General features: G+C 50.6%; 1 protein-coding gene across 2 annotated transcripts in view; it reads left to right on the top strand.

The window, feature by feature from the left end:
• LOC144146111 (alkaline phosphatase-like) overlaps window positions 1–16,875 on the top strand; it is a 67,638-nt gene extending 50,763 nt beyond the window's left edge. For both annotated transcript variants that reach the window (XM_077678059.1, XM_077678060.1), the window contains exons 5-8: window positions 1,674–1,848; window positions 3,428–3,559; window positions 13,666–13,956; window positions 16,185–16,875. In XM_077678059.1, the coding sequence (XP_077534185.1) occupies window positions 1,674–1,848; window positions 3,428–3,559; window positions 13,666–13,956; window positions 16,185–16,480 (894 nt within the window). In that variant the 3' untranslated portion in view covers window positions 16,481–16,875. The remainder of the gene's footprint in view (window positions 1–1,673; window positions 1,849–3,427; window positions 3,560–13,665; window positions 13,957–16,184) is intronic.
• Window positions 16,876–19,768: the final 2,893 nt, after the last annotated feature.

Below are 19,768 nucleotides of genomic sequence, written 5' to 3'. Positions count from 1 at the left end.
TCTTGGCGTTCCTTGAGCACTCGAATTACGTCAGTACAGCAATGTAGCGGCTATTGGCCGCTTACTTTTTGTTGCAGCAATAAAGGCATTCGATAGCCACTTTAGAAAAAAGAGCTACAAAGCAAAGCACAAACGGAAGACGGATAGTTCTGCTGCCAATCACGCAGTGCCGCTCCGAGCTGTTGAAAACTCCGGCTTTAACAATGCTTCCAGACGTAAAGGAAAGAGCGGAAGTGTTTACCTTAAGTGTTACAATTAGTCCCGTTCACAAATATCATCTGATATAGGCTAACTGCATTCTCAGTTCATATGCTCGGGCTAATCACCTCTGCCTCCACGCCATTTCCACCGAAAAATCGCGTAAACGAGGGCCTACGTTTGTTAGTACCGGCGTGATGGGAAACTGTCATCGTGTACCACTCATTACCAATCATGACCTTGGACCGCATGCCATGCCGTCTCTTCATCTAAGAGTGCGCTAAAAGTACGGTTTTAGGGGCGAAGCCCCTTAGCGGCTGGGGCTTTTGGTGTCTCCTGTCGTCATCGTAATCGTTGTCTTATGTAGTCACGGTACTATAACATCGGGAAACTCGTTTACGCCTCGCGCTAGAACGTAACGCGCACTAAAAGAACACCGGAGCACTAGTTTATGCATCGTGCTGGGGTGCTTCGTAACGGGTACTAAAATACGCCGAGACACTCGTTTATGCCTCGTGCTAGAGAGCTTCTTGCTTCAAATACAAGACACTTCTACAGCAAAGCTGTATACCTCTATCCCCCAATGGTTTCATCTCCGTCGGCAAACACGCAAAGGCGCCAAGAATACACTTGTACACTGCATGCTTCGCCCCTCCCCAGGTTTCACGTTAGTGTAGATGGCTTGGGTATTTTTTTTTTTTTTTGCGCGCCACAGTTCCGCACAACACGCTCCAAAACCTTCACGACAAAACTACAGCTATGTTTTCACGTTCTACGGGCTTAGTTTTTGGTAGGTGTGCATTGCGTGCATGCGAGCATTCCTTGAGTCCAAATTTTGCACTTTTGCCGACTGCTTCGAAAGAGCGGTCAAAAGTTGAGCATTTTTCATCGGCCTTTGATTGGCTCCCCTGCCTCGGACCTGAAAAAAATATTCTCGTAATTTTCCCTCTCCTAAACCTAACACGTCACGACATCTATTAGAGCCATTCGGTTTTAGCGCTGATTTCGTTTTTGTGAGTGAGCATTAAAGAATCATTGGGTTAAAATCTGGTGCCGACGGTGACGACGGAAGCTCCCCACCCCCCCACCCCTTAAAAAAGAACAGCTCCCACTCGACTGCGAAGCGTTCCATAGCATGATCATTCGCCTCAATAAAAACACGACTGAAGGCAACGCTTGGGCCTACGAAAACCAAAGTAACAAACGGAGAGTCATATCAAGCACGAGCTGCCCTGTCCTCACCCAATGCCTCAATAGTCACCATAACTCGCAGCGCAAAACTGGAAAGAGTTCTTCGAGGCATTCAATTGGGCGTCAGTGCTTTCGCACTCACCGTTTGTATGGATTGCTTAGGTGTGATCGGAGTTTCTGGAAACTAGTTTAAGCATTGTAGGGTTTTGCGCTAGTTCACATTTTCAACCGATGCAGCCGCACTACTGAATCGCTAATTCGTGGAAGCCGATTCGCGTATACAGGTGATCCTGGGTGGCGGCCTGGCCTACTTCAAGGACAAACAGCGGGGAGGCGGAAAGCGGGGCGACGGCCTGGACCTGGTCGACCAGTGGAAGAAGGACAAGAAGAATCGCAAGTTCGTCGGCTCTCGGGAGGAACTCCTGGCCGTGGACACCAACAAGACGGAGTACCTGCTTGGTGACTGAAACTTGAGCTTACGAACGTTTTAAGTGCAGAGCACTTTAGGGGCTCGCCTTGTCGTAGTAGCTTGTTACAATGTTACGCGACTGCCGGAATCAGGCGGCGCAGCGGGATAACAGACCCAAGTAGAGCCGCACGGCGTACCGTAATGGCGTAACCCAGAGGCTTCGAAAGCCAAGCGGTTTATATAATCATAATCGTTCGAAATTCCTGAATCGCTGGCGCTTGTCATACATCTCCCCATCGTTTAGCGCAAAGAAAACTGCAACCACAGTTGAGGCAAAACCTGTGGATATAGCCGGCAGCCACCGCGTCCATTTAGTTAGGAACGCCCCTTTGGTTGGCGATAGCAAACGAAAAAAGAAGCGTCCAGAAACGACGCGTTCCAAGCTGCGCAGTAAGTCGCCTGTGTGCGAGATTCCGCTCTCGCTGTTCCAGGCAGGGGGTGCGCGAGCTCTGCGAAGACGGGAAATTTGAATTGCATTGGACAAACCTCCGGCCCATTCATCAAGAGAGGAGTGAGACAGGGCGGCGAATAGCGTGATTAGTGGTAGCAGTGAGCTGATAACAGCGCCAAAGCCCGTTATGGCGAATCACTGCTGTGCACTTCCGACAGCTTTCACGTTGAGTGGAACGGCTTTAATTTTTATATATTGGTGGGCATGCGTACTGAGCTGTAAAATCGCAGAAAAGGGAACTAAGGAGACGGGTGATATTCACCTACACATGACCGAAGCCTCAGCACAACATGTCCGTTTATCTTGTGGCCAGTCTCTTTCCAGGGGGCACGTGTACGGAACGCTAACATATTACAGCAGGAAATTTTTAATGTAATTACACGTGTTTGTGGAAGATCTCGCTATTACCCTTTGCCCACAAGCAATGCGCGTTCACGTATTATGGCAGTGTTTGAAGAACAGGCGCTGCTCGCCTTACTTCTTTCGTCAAAGAACCGGGAGTATACGCCGTCGCCTACACCTCTATACTAGTGCGTCATTTATTCCTTTCATGCTATCCTTTTCGACACAGGCTAGTGGGCCTGAGCCACGCCTTATTGTTTTTATAGTCATAGCGGTGTTTTCGTTTTTTGGAGGTAAACTTTTTAACTTTTGCTAGGCTCAACTAGCGCCGACTTGCATAACAATCTAGATCACACACTAATAAAACTCACAGACGCCATTTCAACGTCTAACGTCCCTTTAGGACAGGTGCGAAAAACCCTACATACTAGTAGAATGTATTTGTAATGCTTTTATTGTCACAAGAAACACGAAATATCAAGTACTGGACTCGGGAAGCACAAAAAAGGAGCGGTTGGAGATCTATGGCAGAGACATTCGTCCTGGAGTGGATGTATATAGGGTGGTGATGATGATGACGGTTGAAGCATGGACGAAAGCTTCAGACTGAGTTATCAATGGGCGCAGAACTGCCCGTCGTTTTTTAAAGCAGAGGTAAAGTGAGAGGACTGTTGGGACTTGTTTTCTTTTCGAAAGACCGATATGTTAGTTCATACCGGCGCTTGCGGACGCCCCATTCTCCTTTCCAATGGCCGTTTCAACGTTTTTTGGTGCAGGCCTCTTCTCGGGCGACCACATGTCCTACGAGCTGTACCGCCAGGAAAAGCAGCCCTCGTTGGTCGACATGGTCACCACCGCCGTGCAAATACTGCGCAAGGGGGACAAGGGCTTCGCACTCGTCGTTGAAGGTAGGCGCATCTTACTTGCTTCTTGGCCACTTGTTGGTTTCTTTCTTGTCTCAACGTTTTCGGGCTTTGATTCCAACTTCCGGCTTCTTCAGCTATGTTCTCAAGTTTGGGTGGAGAGGGACCTCCGTTTAGAATCCCAAAACAGGTGGAAGCACTCCCTCTGAGTTGTCAGCGAAAGCGGGTTTCAACGAACGTGGAAGCGTTTTCACGCGAGAGCGTTACTAGGCTTCTTAGCAATTTTCTGTGGACGCTAGTTCGCCGCAGCTGCCCTTGTACTCAGCCGTGCTCATCGAGGGTCGGCGGAACGATGGCATCACCACCAACGGGTTGGGATGTGTTCCATACGCGGTTGTATACCTTCTCTTGCACACCACATAACTGTATTTGAATTAGTCTACGCGCAGCAGTAATGAAGTTGCTTTCACAGCGAAGCTGTTTAGAAATAGTTATTTTTCGTGTCCGAAGTTTAAAATACAAAGAACATGAGGGGCATACCCACTGAGGATGATTGGCCAAAAATTCCGAACATACCCACTAAGACAGATTAACCAAGATTGGCCCAAAAAAAAAAAAAAAAAAGAAATCCCGAGTTAGCCGTAATCCCGGCAACATTTGCTCGGAACGAGAAAGACGCGTCATAGCGTACGCCTATTTGAGATGAAATCCAATGATTATCACTTAAAAAATGAAGGAAGCTCACACTTATAGCGACAATGATGGAGTAAAGGTCGTTCCGGCAGCGAAGAAGCAAATCGGCTGCAATCGCGGATTTAAACCGTCGTGATGGTCGTGAAGTTACGCGGACTTCGGTACCTTCAAGTCTTAGCGTTAGTGTGAGCTTCCTCCATTTTCTGCGTTATCAGGCTAGCGATAAGTCAATATTTTTACAGTTAAAGACGAATGAAAAAAAAAAAAGCAAAGATTGCAGAGCGGAATTCCTTGTGTGCCGAATTATCTGCATGCGTAGTGCTCGGACATTATCGTTACTGACCATTTCATTTCTTCGAGCTCTAACATTCCTACGTTTTCTCACCATCTCTCTTCACGAACACCACTCCTAGTTTGTGAGGGTGGATATTCCTCGCAAGAAAAAAAGCACGGACTTCGGAAAAATAATCCTGACAAATATTATTTTATAACTCGCTTTGAGTTCGCGAAGCATGAGCGTGCCTGCTTTTTCTGTTGCAAATAGTGCCTGATATCGGGCAAGTGTTAAAGGAAGAGAAAAAGAAGACGTGGTGGTTAGTTTTAGACTATTACGGCAAAAATCCTAGGTGCCCTACTGTGCGAAAAAAAAAAACCCGACGTTTTTGTTGTACAAGACAGAAAATGGATGCCGCCATAAAGAGTACATAATTAAAGAACAAATTTGACTCCGCATGAAAACTGGACCTGGGTCTTCGGAATAACAGCTGAGCGCGTTAATACTCCGCTCTGCCAAGGCTGCTATGGCACGAAAATTGGCATAGTCCGTGCAGCGCTGACTTTAAAACGCACGACAAGTGAACATAACGGCACGTGAGTAGAACAGAGCGCCGCAGCCACGGAGAAGTCTAATTCCGGGGGAGCTGGGGCATGAATGTCGCCAGACTGCCTGCCTGTCGATGTATTTCGCTCCATAAGACGAAGAAACGAAGGCAAAGAAAGAGACGGAAACACGATGTAGCAGTAAGTGGTCTTCGTTCATTACCGGAGGGCTTTCGCCTTCGAAGCGGACTTAGGCGCCCGTATGAAAATTTCGTAAAAAAGATGCAAAATTTTAATCCTGTGCCTAACTACCTCATTGTTCGTTATGTTAAGCATGCCAATACATCTGCATTGTTGAACAATGATTTTGAATATGAGGTTTAGCGCACAGACGCTACACAGGTGATGAGGCGCGCCATAATGGGGGGTTCCGGATTAATTTTCACCGCCTTGGGGGGATCTTTAACGTGCGTCGAAATTTCGAACACACGGGTGTTCTCGCTTCTCGCCTCTATCAGAAAATCGGCTGCCGCTACCGGGAATCGAACCCGCCTCCACGGGCTCAACAGTACAACGAGTGAGCCACCGGGGCGGGAGTGAGCCACCGGGACAATGATGCGCAAGGAACTAGTCAATGTAAGACTAAATCTCGAAAGCCACTAATGTGACCCAGGCCAGTAAATGTGTGCAGCTGGCCCGGGCACACATCTCCCTTGGTAAACAGCGTGAGTGTCACGTCATCCGTGGCACTCAAAACACTGCGCCCGAACGCCGAACAACCTCGAACCTCGCGACTTAGCGATTTGCCGTTTTGCGGTAACAAAGTATACGAAACCAACAGATAACGCCCGACTGCCCCTTTTCCTCTTGCAAACAATGTACGTGTGTGCCAGTGGGACACGGGAAACTCCGACGATAGACATCTCCGAGCACAAACGGTGCGGAAAGCCGCGGGAACGATGTTAGGTCCGTCCCCCTCGTTGCTCCATGAGCGGGACCGGCCAGCGCTGCTGTCTTGTCTGCCCGCGTGATAGACGGGCGGCGGCCGCTGTTCCTGCGGCGTCCGTTTGAGTAAGGCCCTAGGAAAGAGGGCCAGTCATTACCCGGCGCCAAACAGCCTCGAGCGAAAGTAGAAATTATCCCGGAAGCAGGCCGTGTCGGCGATCGTACATACCTCGGGGCACTGCGCGTGCTTTCGTTCTGGATGAAAAATGAATCCAGAGCCACGGCAGCCTACGCGATGAGTTCATTTGCAACGGCTGAATGTAAACAGAGCGGAGCCAGGAATTGCTGTTTCTTTTATTTTGCGTACTCGTTCTCGTTTTCTTTTAGGAGAACCCGCGTAGGACGCTATTTCGTCTTTGTCATACTTCCGCAATGTGCGTCAACTGAGCGTATAGAAACCGAGGAAACTATTGCTCGGAGCACGTTTGATCAATTTACGATGGCGACATACACGCGCGCGCGCGCGCGCGCGCGCGCGCGCGAGAGAGAGAGAGAGAGAGAGAGAGAGAGAGAGAGAGAGAGAGAGAGAGAGAGAGAGAGAGAGAGAGAGAGAGAGAGAGAGAGAGAGAGAGAGAGAGAGAGAGAGAGAGGGGGGGGTGCAGAAAGACAAACAATATTTTGCACCGCCAGCCGGCCGTCCACCAGTATGAAAGAGCGAATGACCCCGCAAATTGCTCATACATCCAGAAAGAGCAAACATCCCCACTGCAGTTTTACGCCTTTTTTGCCATCGAACGCGTGTAGCAAAGCTTGTCACTTCAACAGCCCAGTATGGGGCCGCTTCCTTTGTCTCTGGCACATTCAAAGCTTCTACAGTAAACCCTCGTAACACAATCGCTTTGCTCAAATTTTCACTCTATACGAAGTTTTCCACGGTCCCAACTGCAGTAGAGGGAGGGAAAATCGCCCCCGCTTTTCGCAAAGTTCTACTTACAACAAAAACCGCCTTTGGCTGGTGGAATTTGGTTTAACGCGGGCTTACTGCATTTTCAGAAAGGCGTGTGCGCAAAACGCATAGGTAGCATTTTAAAGTTTGTTGCCGTGACAGGTATGTTCATTTTCAGACAGTTTGAAGCTTCGAATAATTGCGGGGAAATTCCGAATTGAGGCTTCATGACAACACCGGCTTCCGTTCCTTTCCTTATCACATTCGAAGAGAGAGAGAGAGAGTAAACTTTATTTTGCGAAAAAGAAAAAAGGGGGGGGAGCACGTGGTCGGATTCCTCATTTCAGGATCCCGTTGGAGCTTGCTGCCTTTTCCGCACGTTCCACCAGCCGAAGCTGAGTGTCGCTGCCGGAGCTGGCCAGTTCTCTCTCCCACTGCTCATAAGAAGGGTTAGGAATTGGGCGAACATTTGGGTTTTTCTGGCAGGCCCAGACCATGTGGTAGAGGGTACAGATCTCACCACAGTGTGAGCATGTGGCGCTGTAGAGGGTGGGGTTGATGGCGTGAAGTTTAGATAGGTGTGGGAACGTGTTTGTTTGCAAAAGCCTGAGTTTATGCTCCTGTTCCTTGGTGAGTGACGGGTGGGCAGGAGGATACTCTTGCCTACTCAGCTTGTAGTGCTGTGTGATGCCTTGGTATGTTACTAGGGGATGAGTCGCTTGAAGCCAGTCGTCTCGCGGTGCCCGGTAGGCTAATTCTCGGGCTGTCGTGTGGGCCATGACATTGCCGCGAAGGGACGAGTGGGCAGGCGCCCAAACCAGACTGATCTTGCGTTGAGGGGGTCGCTGGAGAAGGATTCTTGCAGCTGGTCTTGATATTCTTCCGCGTAGGTAGCTTCGGCATGCCGCTTGAGAATCAGTGATGATTGTATCGGCGGAGGTGTGGGCAATGGCAAGAGCGATGGCTGCTTCTTCTGCTTGGGTAGTGTTTATTCCAGTAAGTGTGACACTGGCGACATGCTCGGTGCATGTGGTGACGACAGCTGTCATCGTATCCATGCGAGCGTAGTCGGCAGCGTCCGTGTACACAGTTTTGGGGTTTGATCCATGGACTATATCTAATGCCTGTGCTCTCGCCGCACGTCTTCCTTGGTGAAACTGAGGGTGCATATTCCGTGGAATAGGAGCCACATAGATGTTTTGCCTTATGATTGTGGGTATGTCCATGGAAGAACTGCCTTGTTCTTCTGGGGTACTGTATCCAAGGCGACCAAGCAGTTGGCGTCCTGTTCTTGTGGTCGCTAGACGGTGATGCTGGTTTACCAAATGAGCCTCTATGAGCTCCTCCACAGTGTTGTGTACTCCCAGTTTGAGAAGTCTATCCGTTGCCGTGCTGACGGGGAGACCAAGTGCTTGTTTGTATGCTTTCCGAATGAGTGTATCAAGTTTGGTTACGTCGCTTTTGGAGAGGATCGCGTACGGGATGGCGTAATTGATGCGAGAGATGATGAAAGCTTGGACAAGCCGTAGTGTGTCTGCTTCCTTCATCCCTCTAGTCTTCGTGGTGATTCGGCGGAGCATGTGAACAATTTGTCCTGTTGTTTGAGTTAGGTGCCGAAGAAGTATAGAGTTGGAGCAGTCCTCTTGAAAGGTCATCCCCAGTATCTTTATGTGTGGGGAAGGCGTGATCGTAGCTCCGTCAAGGGTAATTTGGATGCCTGGGTCTTGATGTTTTCGACTTTGGCGCTTCCGGACAAGGAGAAGCTCAGATTTCTCTGGAGAGCAGCATAAACCACACTTGGCTGCATAAGCTTGCACGGTGTCAGCAGCCTGCTGAAGACGATCTTGCATTTCCCCTACCGACCCTGCGCCCGTCCATAACGTTATATCATCGGCATATAGGCCGTGTCGAAGGTCAGGGATGGCATCTAATAGTTTGGGAAGGCCGATGAGGGCGATGTTAAATAGCAGTGGGGAAAGAACTGCGCCCTGTGGCGTGCCTCGACCTCCAACTTGAATGGGAGGTGATTGTGCGTCACCGACCTTCAGGACTGCTTGCCGGTTTGTAAGAAAATCCCTGATGTAATTGTACATCCTGGCGCCGCAGTGGAGGTTATTGAGATTGTTCAGAATCATTTGATGATTTACATTGTCAAACGCCCCTTTTAAATCGAGGGCGAGAATTGCTTTGGGCGTGTGATTATTGGCCTGCATCATGATTTCCTCTTTGAGCTGAAGAAGAATATCTTGGGCACTGAGACTTGGTCTGAATCCGTACATGGATGTAGGAATTTGGCAAGTATCTTCTAGGTATTGTTGTAGGCGAGCGAGGATGACGTGCTCCAGTAGCTTTCCTATGCAGGACGTTAATGAAATTGGGCGGAGATTCTCGACGCTTGGCTCCTTTCCTGGTTTCGGTATTAGATGAACCTCAGCCGTCTTCCATTCCGGCGGTATGACTCCCTTTTCCCAACAGCCATTCATGAATTGTGTGAGGGATGTGACGGAGTCATGGTCAAGGTTAGTCAGTATCTTGTTTGTGATACGGTCTTGGCCGGGTGTGGTATTTCTCCGTATCTTGGCTAGCGCTGCCCGTACCTCCGATTCGTCAATGGGCCTATCCAAATGGAGGTTTGGATCGCCCGAGTAGTCTGGAGCTGAGTATGGCGGAGATAGAGGCAGGTATCTTTGCTGAAGCTTTTTGAGGAGGTCGTCCTTGGTGCCTGGGAAAGTGTGCAAAATGTTTTTCATTGTTTTGGTAGTTGCGCCTTTACTTTTTGAAGGGTCAATCAAATATCTGAGTAGCCGCCACGTCTTAGATGTGGTGAGAGTACCACCGAGGCTGTCGCAGATCGTGAGCCAATTATTCTTGCAAAGTTCAGCAGCGTATTTGGCCGCGTCCTGAGTCAGGGCTGCAATTCGCAATTTGAGTTTGCGATTGTGCTTTTGCCTCTTCCATCTGCGGATGAGCGACCGGCGAGCTTCCCATAAGTGGAGTAGTTTGGTGTCTATATGCGGAACCTGTGTAGTGGTATTTAGCTGTTGCGTTGTGGCTTTTACATCAGCTCGTAGCGCTTGCGTCCAGGTGTTGATATCCTCTATCTTGGAGCTAGGCAGCTCAGCCCTGCGCTCGCGGAACTTGTCCCAGTTCGTTATTCGAACTCCGCCTAGGGGTGCTCGATATTCTTCCCCGTAAAGGGTCGTTGAAATGACTGAGTGGTCACTACTTAGATTCTCCTCCAGGTTCACCCATGTGGCGTGGTTGACGTTTTTAGTAAAAGTCAAATCCGGGCACGTGTCGTGAGTTACGCTGTTGCCCATTCGCGTCGGCGTACTGCAGTCCGTAAGTAGCACCAAACCCTCTTCACCCACGCAGCGGAGGAGCTCATTGCCTCTCTTGTTCGCATATCGGTATCCCCATATGGGGTGGGCCGCGTTGAAATCCCCAAGGACAATGAGGGGATTGGAGCCCGCGGTGGTAGTTGCTTGTTGCACTATGCGGTCAATGCAATCTTGCTTATTTTTTGGTCGGCAGTAGACATTGAGGACAAACAGGCTTTTCCCCTTGCGTACCTTCCTCGGATGAGCTCGGTGAGGATGCCAGTTTGTTCTGCTTGTGTTATGACGTGGTGTATGGCAGTTATGGATTTCTTGATTAGTGTGCAAGAATTAAACCCCTTTGAGTCTTCATGTGTGATATATCCTGGAAGTCTAGCGTGTGCGTTGGTTTCTTGAAGCGCAATGACGTCGGGTGCAGTGGACACTGATTCAATGTACTGCTGGAGTAGGCCAATCTTGTTTTTTATGCTCCTGCAATTCCATTGCCAGATTATGAGTTCTTTGGACGTTCCTGCATCCTGCCTACCCATGGAGGGACGTAGAGAGGTCCTTGTCTGCCGTGTCTGTCGTGGTTAGTCGTTGGTACGGCTTTTCTTTCCGAGATGACCGGCTGAGGGACGGCGTTGATTGACTTTCCAAGTGGTCAAGGCGGTTCAGTATGAGCGTAATTGTTTGCTGGCACTGTGCCATGATCTGTGCGAGTGAGCTAACCTGCGCAATGAGAGCACCAAGTTGCTCATTAACAGTTTGAGCATGTTTCTCGATGGCTTCCTTGCATTCTGTTCTGACGTCATCAATTTGTGTAGGAGTGGGAGCATGATTCGGAGTGGTTGTTTTGCTCGCGTCGGAGATTTTACGTTTTTTCTCTACCCCTGCTTGTGTGTGCTGGGCTGAGGTGTTGGACTGCATCAGTTGCGATATGGCTGCTTTGAGCGATGCAATTTCGCTTCTAAGGCAGGTGACTTCTTTTTGTAGGTTAGTGCATTCATTGCAGGTGGGTTTGGGGGAATGAGCAGTGGTAGAGAGAATCTGAGACCAGCTCACCTGCGGAGTCGGCGTTTCTTGGTTGCTCGAGGTGGTCGGCGCCCGCTGCTTTGACTGGCTCCTGCCGGCGGGGGCCCTGGACTTGGAGCGCGACCGTGACCTGGAGGAGCGCCTGCCTTGAGAGGGCCCTCTGCTGCGCGATCTTTCGCGGCTGCCAGAGGGTGGGCTTTCGGCACAGGCATCCTTCTCCCAGTTCTTCCGGCGAAGATAGTAGGGCTCCTTGAAACGTAGCGGGCAGTCTTTGCTCGCTGTTAAGTGCTCGCCCTGACAGAGTGAGCATTTGGGAGAGCATGGGTGGTCCGGCTCTGGATTTCGTCTTCCACACTTGGCGCAGGCACTGGCATTAGGTGTTGGGCAAACATCAGTGCGGTGGCCTGTCTCATGGCAGTTGTGGCAGTAAGGAATTGTTTGCTTGTATAAGTAGCACCTTGTCTCCACTCCTTTATAGTATACGTAGAAGGGTACCTTGTTGCCTAAAATCGTGATCAGTACCGTGGAAGTACTTCCGAGACGACGACATGTTAGAAATTCAGTACCGGGGAGCCAGAGGTCTTCGAGGACTTCCTTCATTGAGTAATGTTGAGGGATATTATGTATTATGCCTCTGCAGGAGTCGTACGGGGAAAGTCCATATAGGCTCACCGGGTAGGTTTTCCCTTGTAGGGTTAGCTGCGTGATGCGGTTGAGGGCTCTGGCGGCTTGCTGATGTGGTGTGCTTATAGTTAGGATGTTCTGGCTCGGGTCGACCCGGACTCGGAGCTCAGCTTCTCTCCACGTGATTTGGGCGGCCGAGAGAATGCTCTCCGCGAGGAGTGCCGGGCTTTGCTTGCGCAGTTCGAGTCCTTCCTTGGGGCGAATTACCATCTTGAAATCTTCTTTCGGTAGAGGGGGTGGTCTTGGCTTTGCTACGTTGGCACCCGGCCTAATGCTCGTTTTACGTTCGGTTTGGGTCAGTTGCTGCGCGGTGGAGTCCAGGCTTGCTCTATTTTTTCTGCGCGTCGCCTTGCTGACCGCCTCAATCCATCCTTCGTTGTCTTCTTGCATACTTGGGGCTTCTAGTCTTTCCTGGGCTTCCATCTCGTTATCTTGTTCGTCGACGGGCACAGCTGCCGCGCCTGCAGCCATCACCGCTGTCGCCACCGCTTCGTATTCGTGCCGGTGTCGGCCGCGCCGATGTTAGGGTTAGCAAAGCGGCTCTCGCCTTGAATCTTCAAAGTACCGCGGAATAGCGAAAAACTCACTCACAGCCGTAAGCTTGGCATCGGGGTGATCCTTAAAGCTTCATAGAAGTGGCCGTCGAGTTTTCTCTCGTGAACAGTGGACCTATTCGTTGCTTTGGAGCACTTTTCCAGGAGCCCATATGCTGCGCGTTCGCTCGGGTTGGCCCCCTGGTGGTTATTGATGTAAAATGTTTTGCGGTAAAATGAAGAAAGCAACGTTTAACAAGTCCGATAGATCCTGCCGCGGGGTGCCTCCGTAACTTCCGCGTGTCAAAGGAAGCCTTATCGCATGTCACAGCAAGCCCCGTAAATTGCATTATCGCAACATCTGTCAGTTTTTTCGCGAAGGTCAACTATCACAGCGAGTGATGAAAGATGACCACGGGCAGCCCTGTCAAGTTAAATATTGGGCGTATCTATTGCAGTAAGTGAAACAGAGCTATAAATAAGTCTAGGCTGAATTAGAGCCTAGGATGAAATTAAAGCCTAGAATGAATAGGACATCAGTTTTAACGGCCTTCGTTTCCATCGTGCACTCCCCTCCCCTTCTTTGACCAGCTCACGTCGCTTATAACCACGCTATAGGAAGTCCGCAGGGCTAAATGTAGTGGATTGCTAGCCGCCCTAATGTGCGCAGCCTCTGCCTAAACTAACAAAAGGTTGCTAATAACCATCAAACTGGAGAAAATCAAAATCTTGCAGGCTGAAATAGCATTCAAAACACATTGCAAACTAATGTGACGTCCTTGCCATTGCGGCAGCATCGAACGGCGCATGCTGTTTTCTTGTTCTGTACCGTTGCGGTCCGGTCGTGCGCACACGTACAAAAATTAGCAGTGGCTTAGGTCGGCTATATACGTAGCATGAGTTAAGGTTCAGCTGGTTATTCTTAGGATTCCTGGTTGTATAGGATTACCTGATTATCATGCTTACTGTTACTGAAATGGTTTCCAGTCCAGTCCAGTCCAATCCAATCCAATTTAGTCGCGGCGGCAGCGGCTCCGGCGCGCCAGCTGTGCGCCGTGTGACGTCAGTGCTCCTCGCGCATGCGCAGCACGGCTCTCCAGGAGCCACGCGAAGCTGCTCAACCTCGGCCAGTGTAGCCCACGCCACAATATCATGGAAACTTGTTTGCACGTGCTGCAGGCGGCCGCATCGACCACGGCCACCACGAGAACCGGGCGGCGCTGGCGCTGCACGAGACGGCCCAGTTGAGCGACGCTGTGACGGCGGCGCTCGAGCTGGTGGACCTGGCGGACACGCTCGTCCTGGTCACCGCCGACCACTCGCACTCCTTCACGCTCAACGGCTACCCGGTCAGGGGAAACCCCGTGCTCGGCCTGGCCGGGCTCTCCGAGAAAGATGGCCTGCCGTACACCACGCTCTCCTACGCCAACGGGCCCTCGACGACCAAGCGGAAGGCGGAGACGAACACCGGTACGCGTACCGCTTTCTCCTCCCGCTCAGCCCGGCACAGCTACGTGTACCGAACAGCCGCGTATGCGGGGAAAGGGAGTGTAGCTGCACGTTAGCGGCACCCGAGAAGAGGGTGAACATTGCAACACACTTTAGATAATGCAGCCCCAACCATCTCCTTCTAAATATGTCGGATCGAACTTCGTGCAAGCTGTCATCAGCTGTACTAGCGGGGTTAATTCCAAACTTGGCGTCATCATCATCATGGTCGTCGTCATCATCGTAACCGCCATAGTCATAGCCATCGTAGTTATGCTTATTGTTTTTTATTGCGATAACATGCCCTTCGGCATGACTTAAAACCATAGGTCAGCAGGCTCACCACCCCCCACCCCCCCCTCACCACTCATGAGTAGTGAGTGAGCCTTGCCATCGTTTTGGACTGGCGTGTGTGAGTGCGAGTGAGTGCGAACGCCACGCGCCGTGAGCCCCGCTCACCACTCGCGAGTGCGAGAGAAACTCGCCGTGAGCCCCGCTCATTACTCGCGAGTGCACTCGCGCCATTTGCGGGGCTTACCGCGGTGAGCCTCGCTATCGCTCTTGTACTCGCCGTTGGCCATTCGTCGCAGGATCCACTCGCTGGGATAATTGTTAACGGCGGGATTGCTTTTAGCTTCGGAAATATGTTGTCACTGAGCTCCTGCTATGGGGCACCCTAGAATTGATTCTCTGGTGGCGTGTTGATTTAAGAATATGATTTGGATGGCCTTCTGACGCCGTAATGCACTATACTGTTCGGTTTCAAGATTCATAGAGGGTCTGCTGCACCCACTCCCGTGCCAGGGGAGACGACGAGTGGTGAGCGCGAGTGAGTGCGAGGGTGACGCCTAATGGTGAGTGTGAGTGAGTGCAGCGGTGGTGATGGCGAGAGGTGGGAGTGAGCGCAAGTGAGCGCGAGTGAGTGCAAGTGGTGGAGGCCACGTAGTTAGCGTGACTGCGAGTCAGCGCGAGGGGCGACTGGTGAGCGGGAGTACATGTGAGTGAGTGCGTGAGGGAAAATATATTGTTCTGTTTGAGTGTGAGTGAGTGGCACCCAGTTTTGCCGAGGTATGCTTAAAACAGTCCTAGAGATGCAAGTTCCCTCCTGTTTCCCTGGAGGAAGTCCAGAAGTGAGCGGCAGTGGGTCGTCCAGAGCCATCGTTGGAGATAGGAAGGCCTTCCAGGGTGGAGGTCTATGCCCGAAGGTGTCGTGATCTCGCTGAATTCAGGGAAGGGCGCGTCCATGATTATTGTCAGCATCTTCGGCAGGAGCCGTTCAGAAGGGGTAGTTGTTGGTAAATGGGGCATGGTATCGGGGGGGGGGGAAGGGGGGGGGGGGGCTACGCCCGGTTTACCGCAGGAGAGAGGGCCACCGCAACACGAAGTCTACGCACCAAGACCTCCTCCCAGTGAGTGAGCGCACTGGGAAGGTCTGTTCCACTCGGCGGGATGACAGCGCGTATGACAAGACGCAGATCGCTCATTGTTCACGCTCGTTTGCTGCTTTAGCAATGACCTATTAACGGTCATGGTCGCACAAAATCGAAACTGGACACGCTGAATTCGAAGGGTATCTGAGAGTAATTCGGTATGAGCGACAGTTCGATAAACAAGATAAAAGTACTGAAAAATTCTCGAGGGGTATGTTGAAACCGTTGGATATATGTCGTGCAAATATTCGAGATTCGTATTTTAACACGAAAGTGCTTTATCACCGGATACACGACGACTTCGCTGACGTCATATCCGTCACGGAAGTGACGCCAGTACAACGAAGCAAGCGGCCTGTAACGGGTGCACCCCTGCACACAGGGTCTTCTTGGGGGGGGGGGGGGAGCAACCTTTAGTACTAAAGAGTACTTTACACTTAGGGTTGTTCGTTTTCGGGTTTTATATTTTAACACGAAAGTGTTTTTGCTGGGATACACCAAGGTTTCACTGACGTCATATCCATCACGGAAATGACACCAGTACACCTTTGTGAAGTGACCCGCCAGCAGGACGTACCTCGCCAAGCAGACCCACAAGACAGCCGCCGACCCACAAATCATGCTCAGCTGCAGATTTTGCTGCACATGTCACTTTCGTGTTTTACCGATTCCTATGACAGAAGAATGAACCACAGTTTTTTTTATGTTTCTGATGCCCCCATGCTCATCCCCTTACACCGACTTGTCCTTTTCCGTCGCCTTGTTTCGCCAATCCCTCAGAGGCAGTCGACTACCAGCAAGTGGTGGCCGTTCCCCTGCGGCTGGAGACTCACGCGGGCGAGGACGTGGCGCTGTACGCGGCCGGTCCCATGGCCCACCTGGTGCGGGGCGTGCTGGAGCAGCACGCAGTGGCGCATCTCGTCGACTACGCAGTGTGCCTCGGAGACGGCATCCGACTGCGATCGCGATGCCTCGAGCAGCGAGCCTCCTCCGTGGCGTCACCGCACACGCCGCAGGCCAGCCGCGTCGTCGCCGCACTTGCGGCCGTGGTGGTGTCCACATTCCTGCTTTGTTAGAAAATGGCGTGTTCGCGCTGAGCCTTTCACGGCAGACGACTGGTCGGGAGAAGATGACGGGACAGAATTGAAGTGATGAAGCTGAGGGAGACCGTGTGCTCTTTCTGGTATGCTGTCGCCGTTCTGTCAGCCAAGAGACACGTCTCGCCTGGACGCATTTGTGTAGATTCTTTTGTACGTTAGCAGCCATGTATGGGTCTTAAAAGGGCCCTGAAACAGATTCCACCGAGCCTTCACAGTGACTATAATAATAAAGAACGCGATCGCAATCACCTCGCGCAAGAAGTTTTTAGTCGTATTCAGCCCTTTCACAGCCATATGACTCTTCGAAGGGACCTGTACAGATTTCACCGAGCCTCCAGAATCACTTGGGTAATAAAAAGCGACATCACGAACCGGCGCGTGAGAATTTTTTGCGGGGATTCAATGTCACGGGGAGGCATTCGACCCGCGATGGACACAAACGGGCTGCTGCTGATTATAGGCCTCCTTACTACCACAACGTGTTTGCGTGTCTTTTTTCGCTTTCCTTTCTTTTTTTGTTTGTACGATCAACGTTGTGAAGGATGAAACATTTTCCCGCGCCTTCTTCTCATCAATCTTGTCTTGTGCCAGCGCACTGAAATTTATGCCAACCTTCCACGCCGCTGGTGCAAAGCAAACACTTGTAGTGAACAATATTAAACATGTGATAAAGAATGCACAAGCATCGCCTTTAAACCGCAAAGCAACTATCGCAAAAGCATATTTTACAGGCCTCTTGCACGGGAGAAGAGTAACAGGTCAAAAATATGTACTCTTGTTATCCGCCCTCCAGCTTTCGCGTGCCCGTCGGAGAATGTATCATGCACTTCTAAAAGTCGGCAGATATAAGTCGGCAGTTTGGAGTTCGCCAATCCCACACTGCGAGTATTTTCTACTGTAGAGATGTGCACAGCGCTTCTAGAATAACCCCAGCTACTCCATGGCCAATCCCACACTGTACGTTGGCCAATCCCACAATGCGAATATGGGCTACTGTGGAGATATGCAGCACTTTTCTAAAATAACCACAGCAATGCTAAGCTTTCAAGTCTGCCGTGTGAATTTCTGCCCGCTGCTTGGCTTACAGTGAGTACTTTTTCGGGTGGGTGCCGGTTCAAAGTGTTTAATTAAACCTCAAAATATGACGGTTAGGCCTGACGTCTTACGCCTACCAGCCTTACGGCATTCAGAGCCACATCATTCTTATCGTACGTCGAGCTGTGGGTAGCGGCTGTCGACGTTCACCTCAGAACATGACGCTAGCCCTACTGTATATACGTCACCGCTTCCCTCTGCTGCCCATCAACCTTTAGCGGATGGGGCCTAACGGAGCTGTCGCCAAGCTTGATGGCAATGATAACGAAAAAACTTTATTTTCGTAACTGTTCAGACGGAGTCGCTGCTTGGGAGTAACTGTCTTCGTCGCTTCAGACGCCGGTCAGGAACCCATAGGCCTTGGCGGCGTCTTCCGCCAGCTGGACGACTGCTGTTTGGACGTCGGGTTGGGAGCTAAGCAGCTCGGCCTCCCAGTGCTCGTGCCTTGAAATGCGTACACCTGGTGTGGGTGCCTCTGGTTTACTGGGACACGACCAAACCATGTGTTGAAGCGTGGCGGCATGCGGCGCCGCACCACTTGCACTGACCTATGTATGTATCTGGAAAGTTGCGGTGGCACAACGCGGGGTGTGGGAAGGTGTTCGATTGTATCCTGCGCCGTGCAACCGATTGCCTTCTGTTAAGTGTACGGTGAGTGGCTGGAAGTGTGCGTCGGCGCAATCTATAAGGCTGGGTAATTTCTTGATATGTAAACAGGCTGCCCCCCCCCCCCCCCCCGTCAATGACGGCACATGATCTTCGAAGTTTGCTTGCAGGGAAGTGTTTTAATTTTGCTTCACTTCACCCACAATCATCATCATCGTCAGGCAAAGTTGGCTTTCTTGTAGTGCGTTCTGGGTGGACTACAGACGACACCAGTGAGAGGCTGAAAAATCCCCTTTAAAATGCAACACACTGGAATGGGTAACAAATCTATGCAAACGAAGGATAGAAATGGAGAGGAAAAAGGGAGAAAGGGGTGATAGGAAGGGAACAAGGAGAGAGAGAGAGAGAAGGCAGAGATTTCGGCCGTCGTTTGCAATCGCCTACATGCTTCGCTGCTATAGGGGTCGAGGATATAGGGAAAACAGGCCCTAGAAAGAGGTGGGCAGAAAGAAAAAAGACACTGGCGTGGCTTGACGTGCTTGACGGGCTATTTTGCGGATTGTGTCACAGAATTCACAATTTTGAAATGTGACCAATGCCCTCTAAATAAGAAAACAGACTTTTTAGGGCAAGTCCATGGTCTTATGATAGTCTTCAAAGCTACAGGCCTTTTATCTAGGCGTTCAATATCTCCGAAAAAACGGGATCTTGGTGCAGAGTATACGCCACACATTCCAATAAAAAAATGTTCGATGGTTTCTACAAAAGAACAGTTATCGCAGTACGGGTTGGTCGTCAGTCCGAGGCGAAAAAGGTAACTGTTGGTGTAAGCCGAGTTCAGTCGTACGCGATGATATAATATTTCTAGCCTACGAGGGAGCTGTCCTGGAAGTCTTGATTTCAATTCAGGGTCAATCGCGTGCAAAAAGACTTCGTTATTCGGTCCATTGGACCATAGCCGGTTTCTTTCAGTTACTGCAAAGCGGTGCGCCATGGTAGAAGCGTCTGTTTTTGTAAAGAACACTTTACGGTATTTCCTGTGGTTAAGGCACATACGGGCCGCTTCATCGGCTTTTTGATTTCCAATAATACCACAGTGGCCAGGTATCCATTGCCATATACTGCGTCCATCAATGCATGCGAGTTGGTGAAGGTAGGAGACATCGGAGGCTGTGGTATGGTGGGGGGAAGACCTGCTCCTCCTTGACAAACTTGCAGAGCTGCCTTGGAGTCTGTAAAGATGCTCCACTTATGTGGTTTGTGGCGTAGGACGTAAACGATTGCTTCTTTAGGCACATAGAGCTCAGCCGCTGTAGTTGGTCGCCTCAGGCGAAATGAAAACATTTCACCTGTAAGTGGGCTTAAATTCCAGACGAAGATGTTTCTGGGGATGCCGATCCACCCGTAATTATCTGAGTTCCATCCGAATACATTTTATACATGTATTCTAGTACGATGTGTAGAATTTCAGTATGGGAAATTATCTTCCTGGGGTCAATTCCAGGGATGCGGCATTGAATTTGTAAGGGAGTAACGTTCCAAAAAAGGAAATGTGGAGGCAAT

This window comes from Haemaphysalis longicornis, unplaced genomic scaffold (assembly GCF_048455015.1).
Source record: "Haemaphysalis longicornis isolate Haplotype H1 unplaced genomic scaffold, Haemaphysalis longicornis Haplotype H1 scaffold_7, whole genome shotgun sequence".
Lineage (NCBI taxonomy): Eukaryota > Metazoa > Arthropoda > Arachnida > Ixodida > Ixodidae > Haemaphysalis > Haemaphysalis longicornis.
The sequence above is the reverse complement of the archived record's forward strand: the minus strand, read 5'-3'. Positions and strand labels throughout refer to the sequence as shown.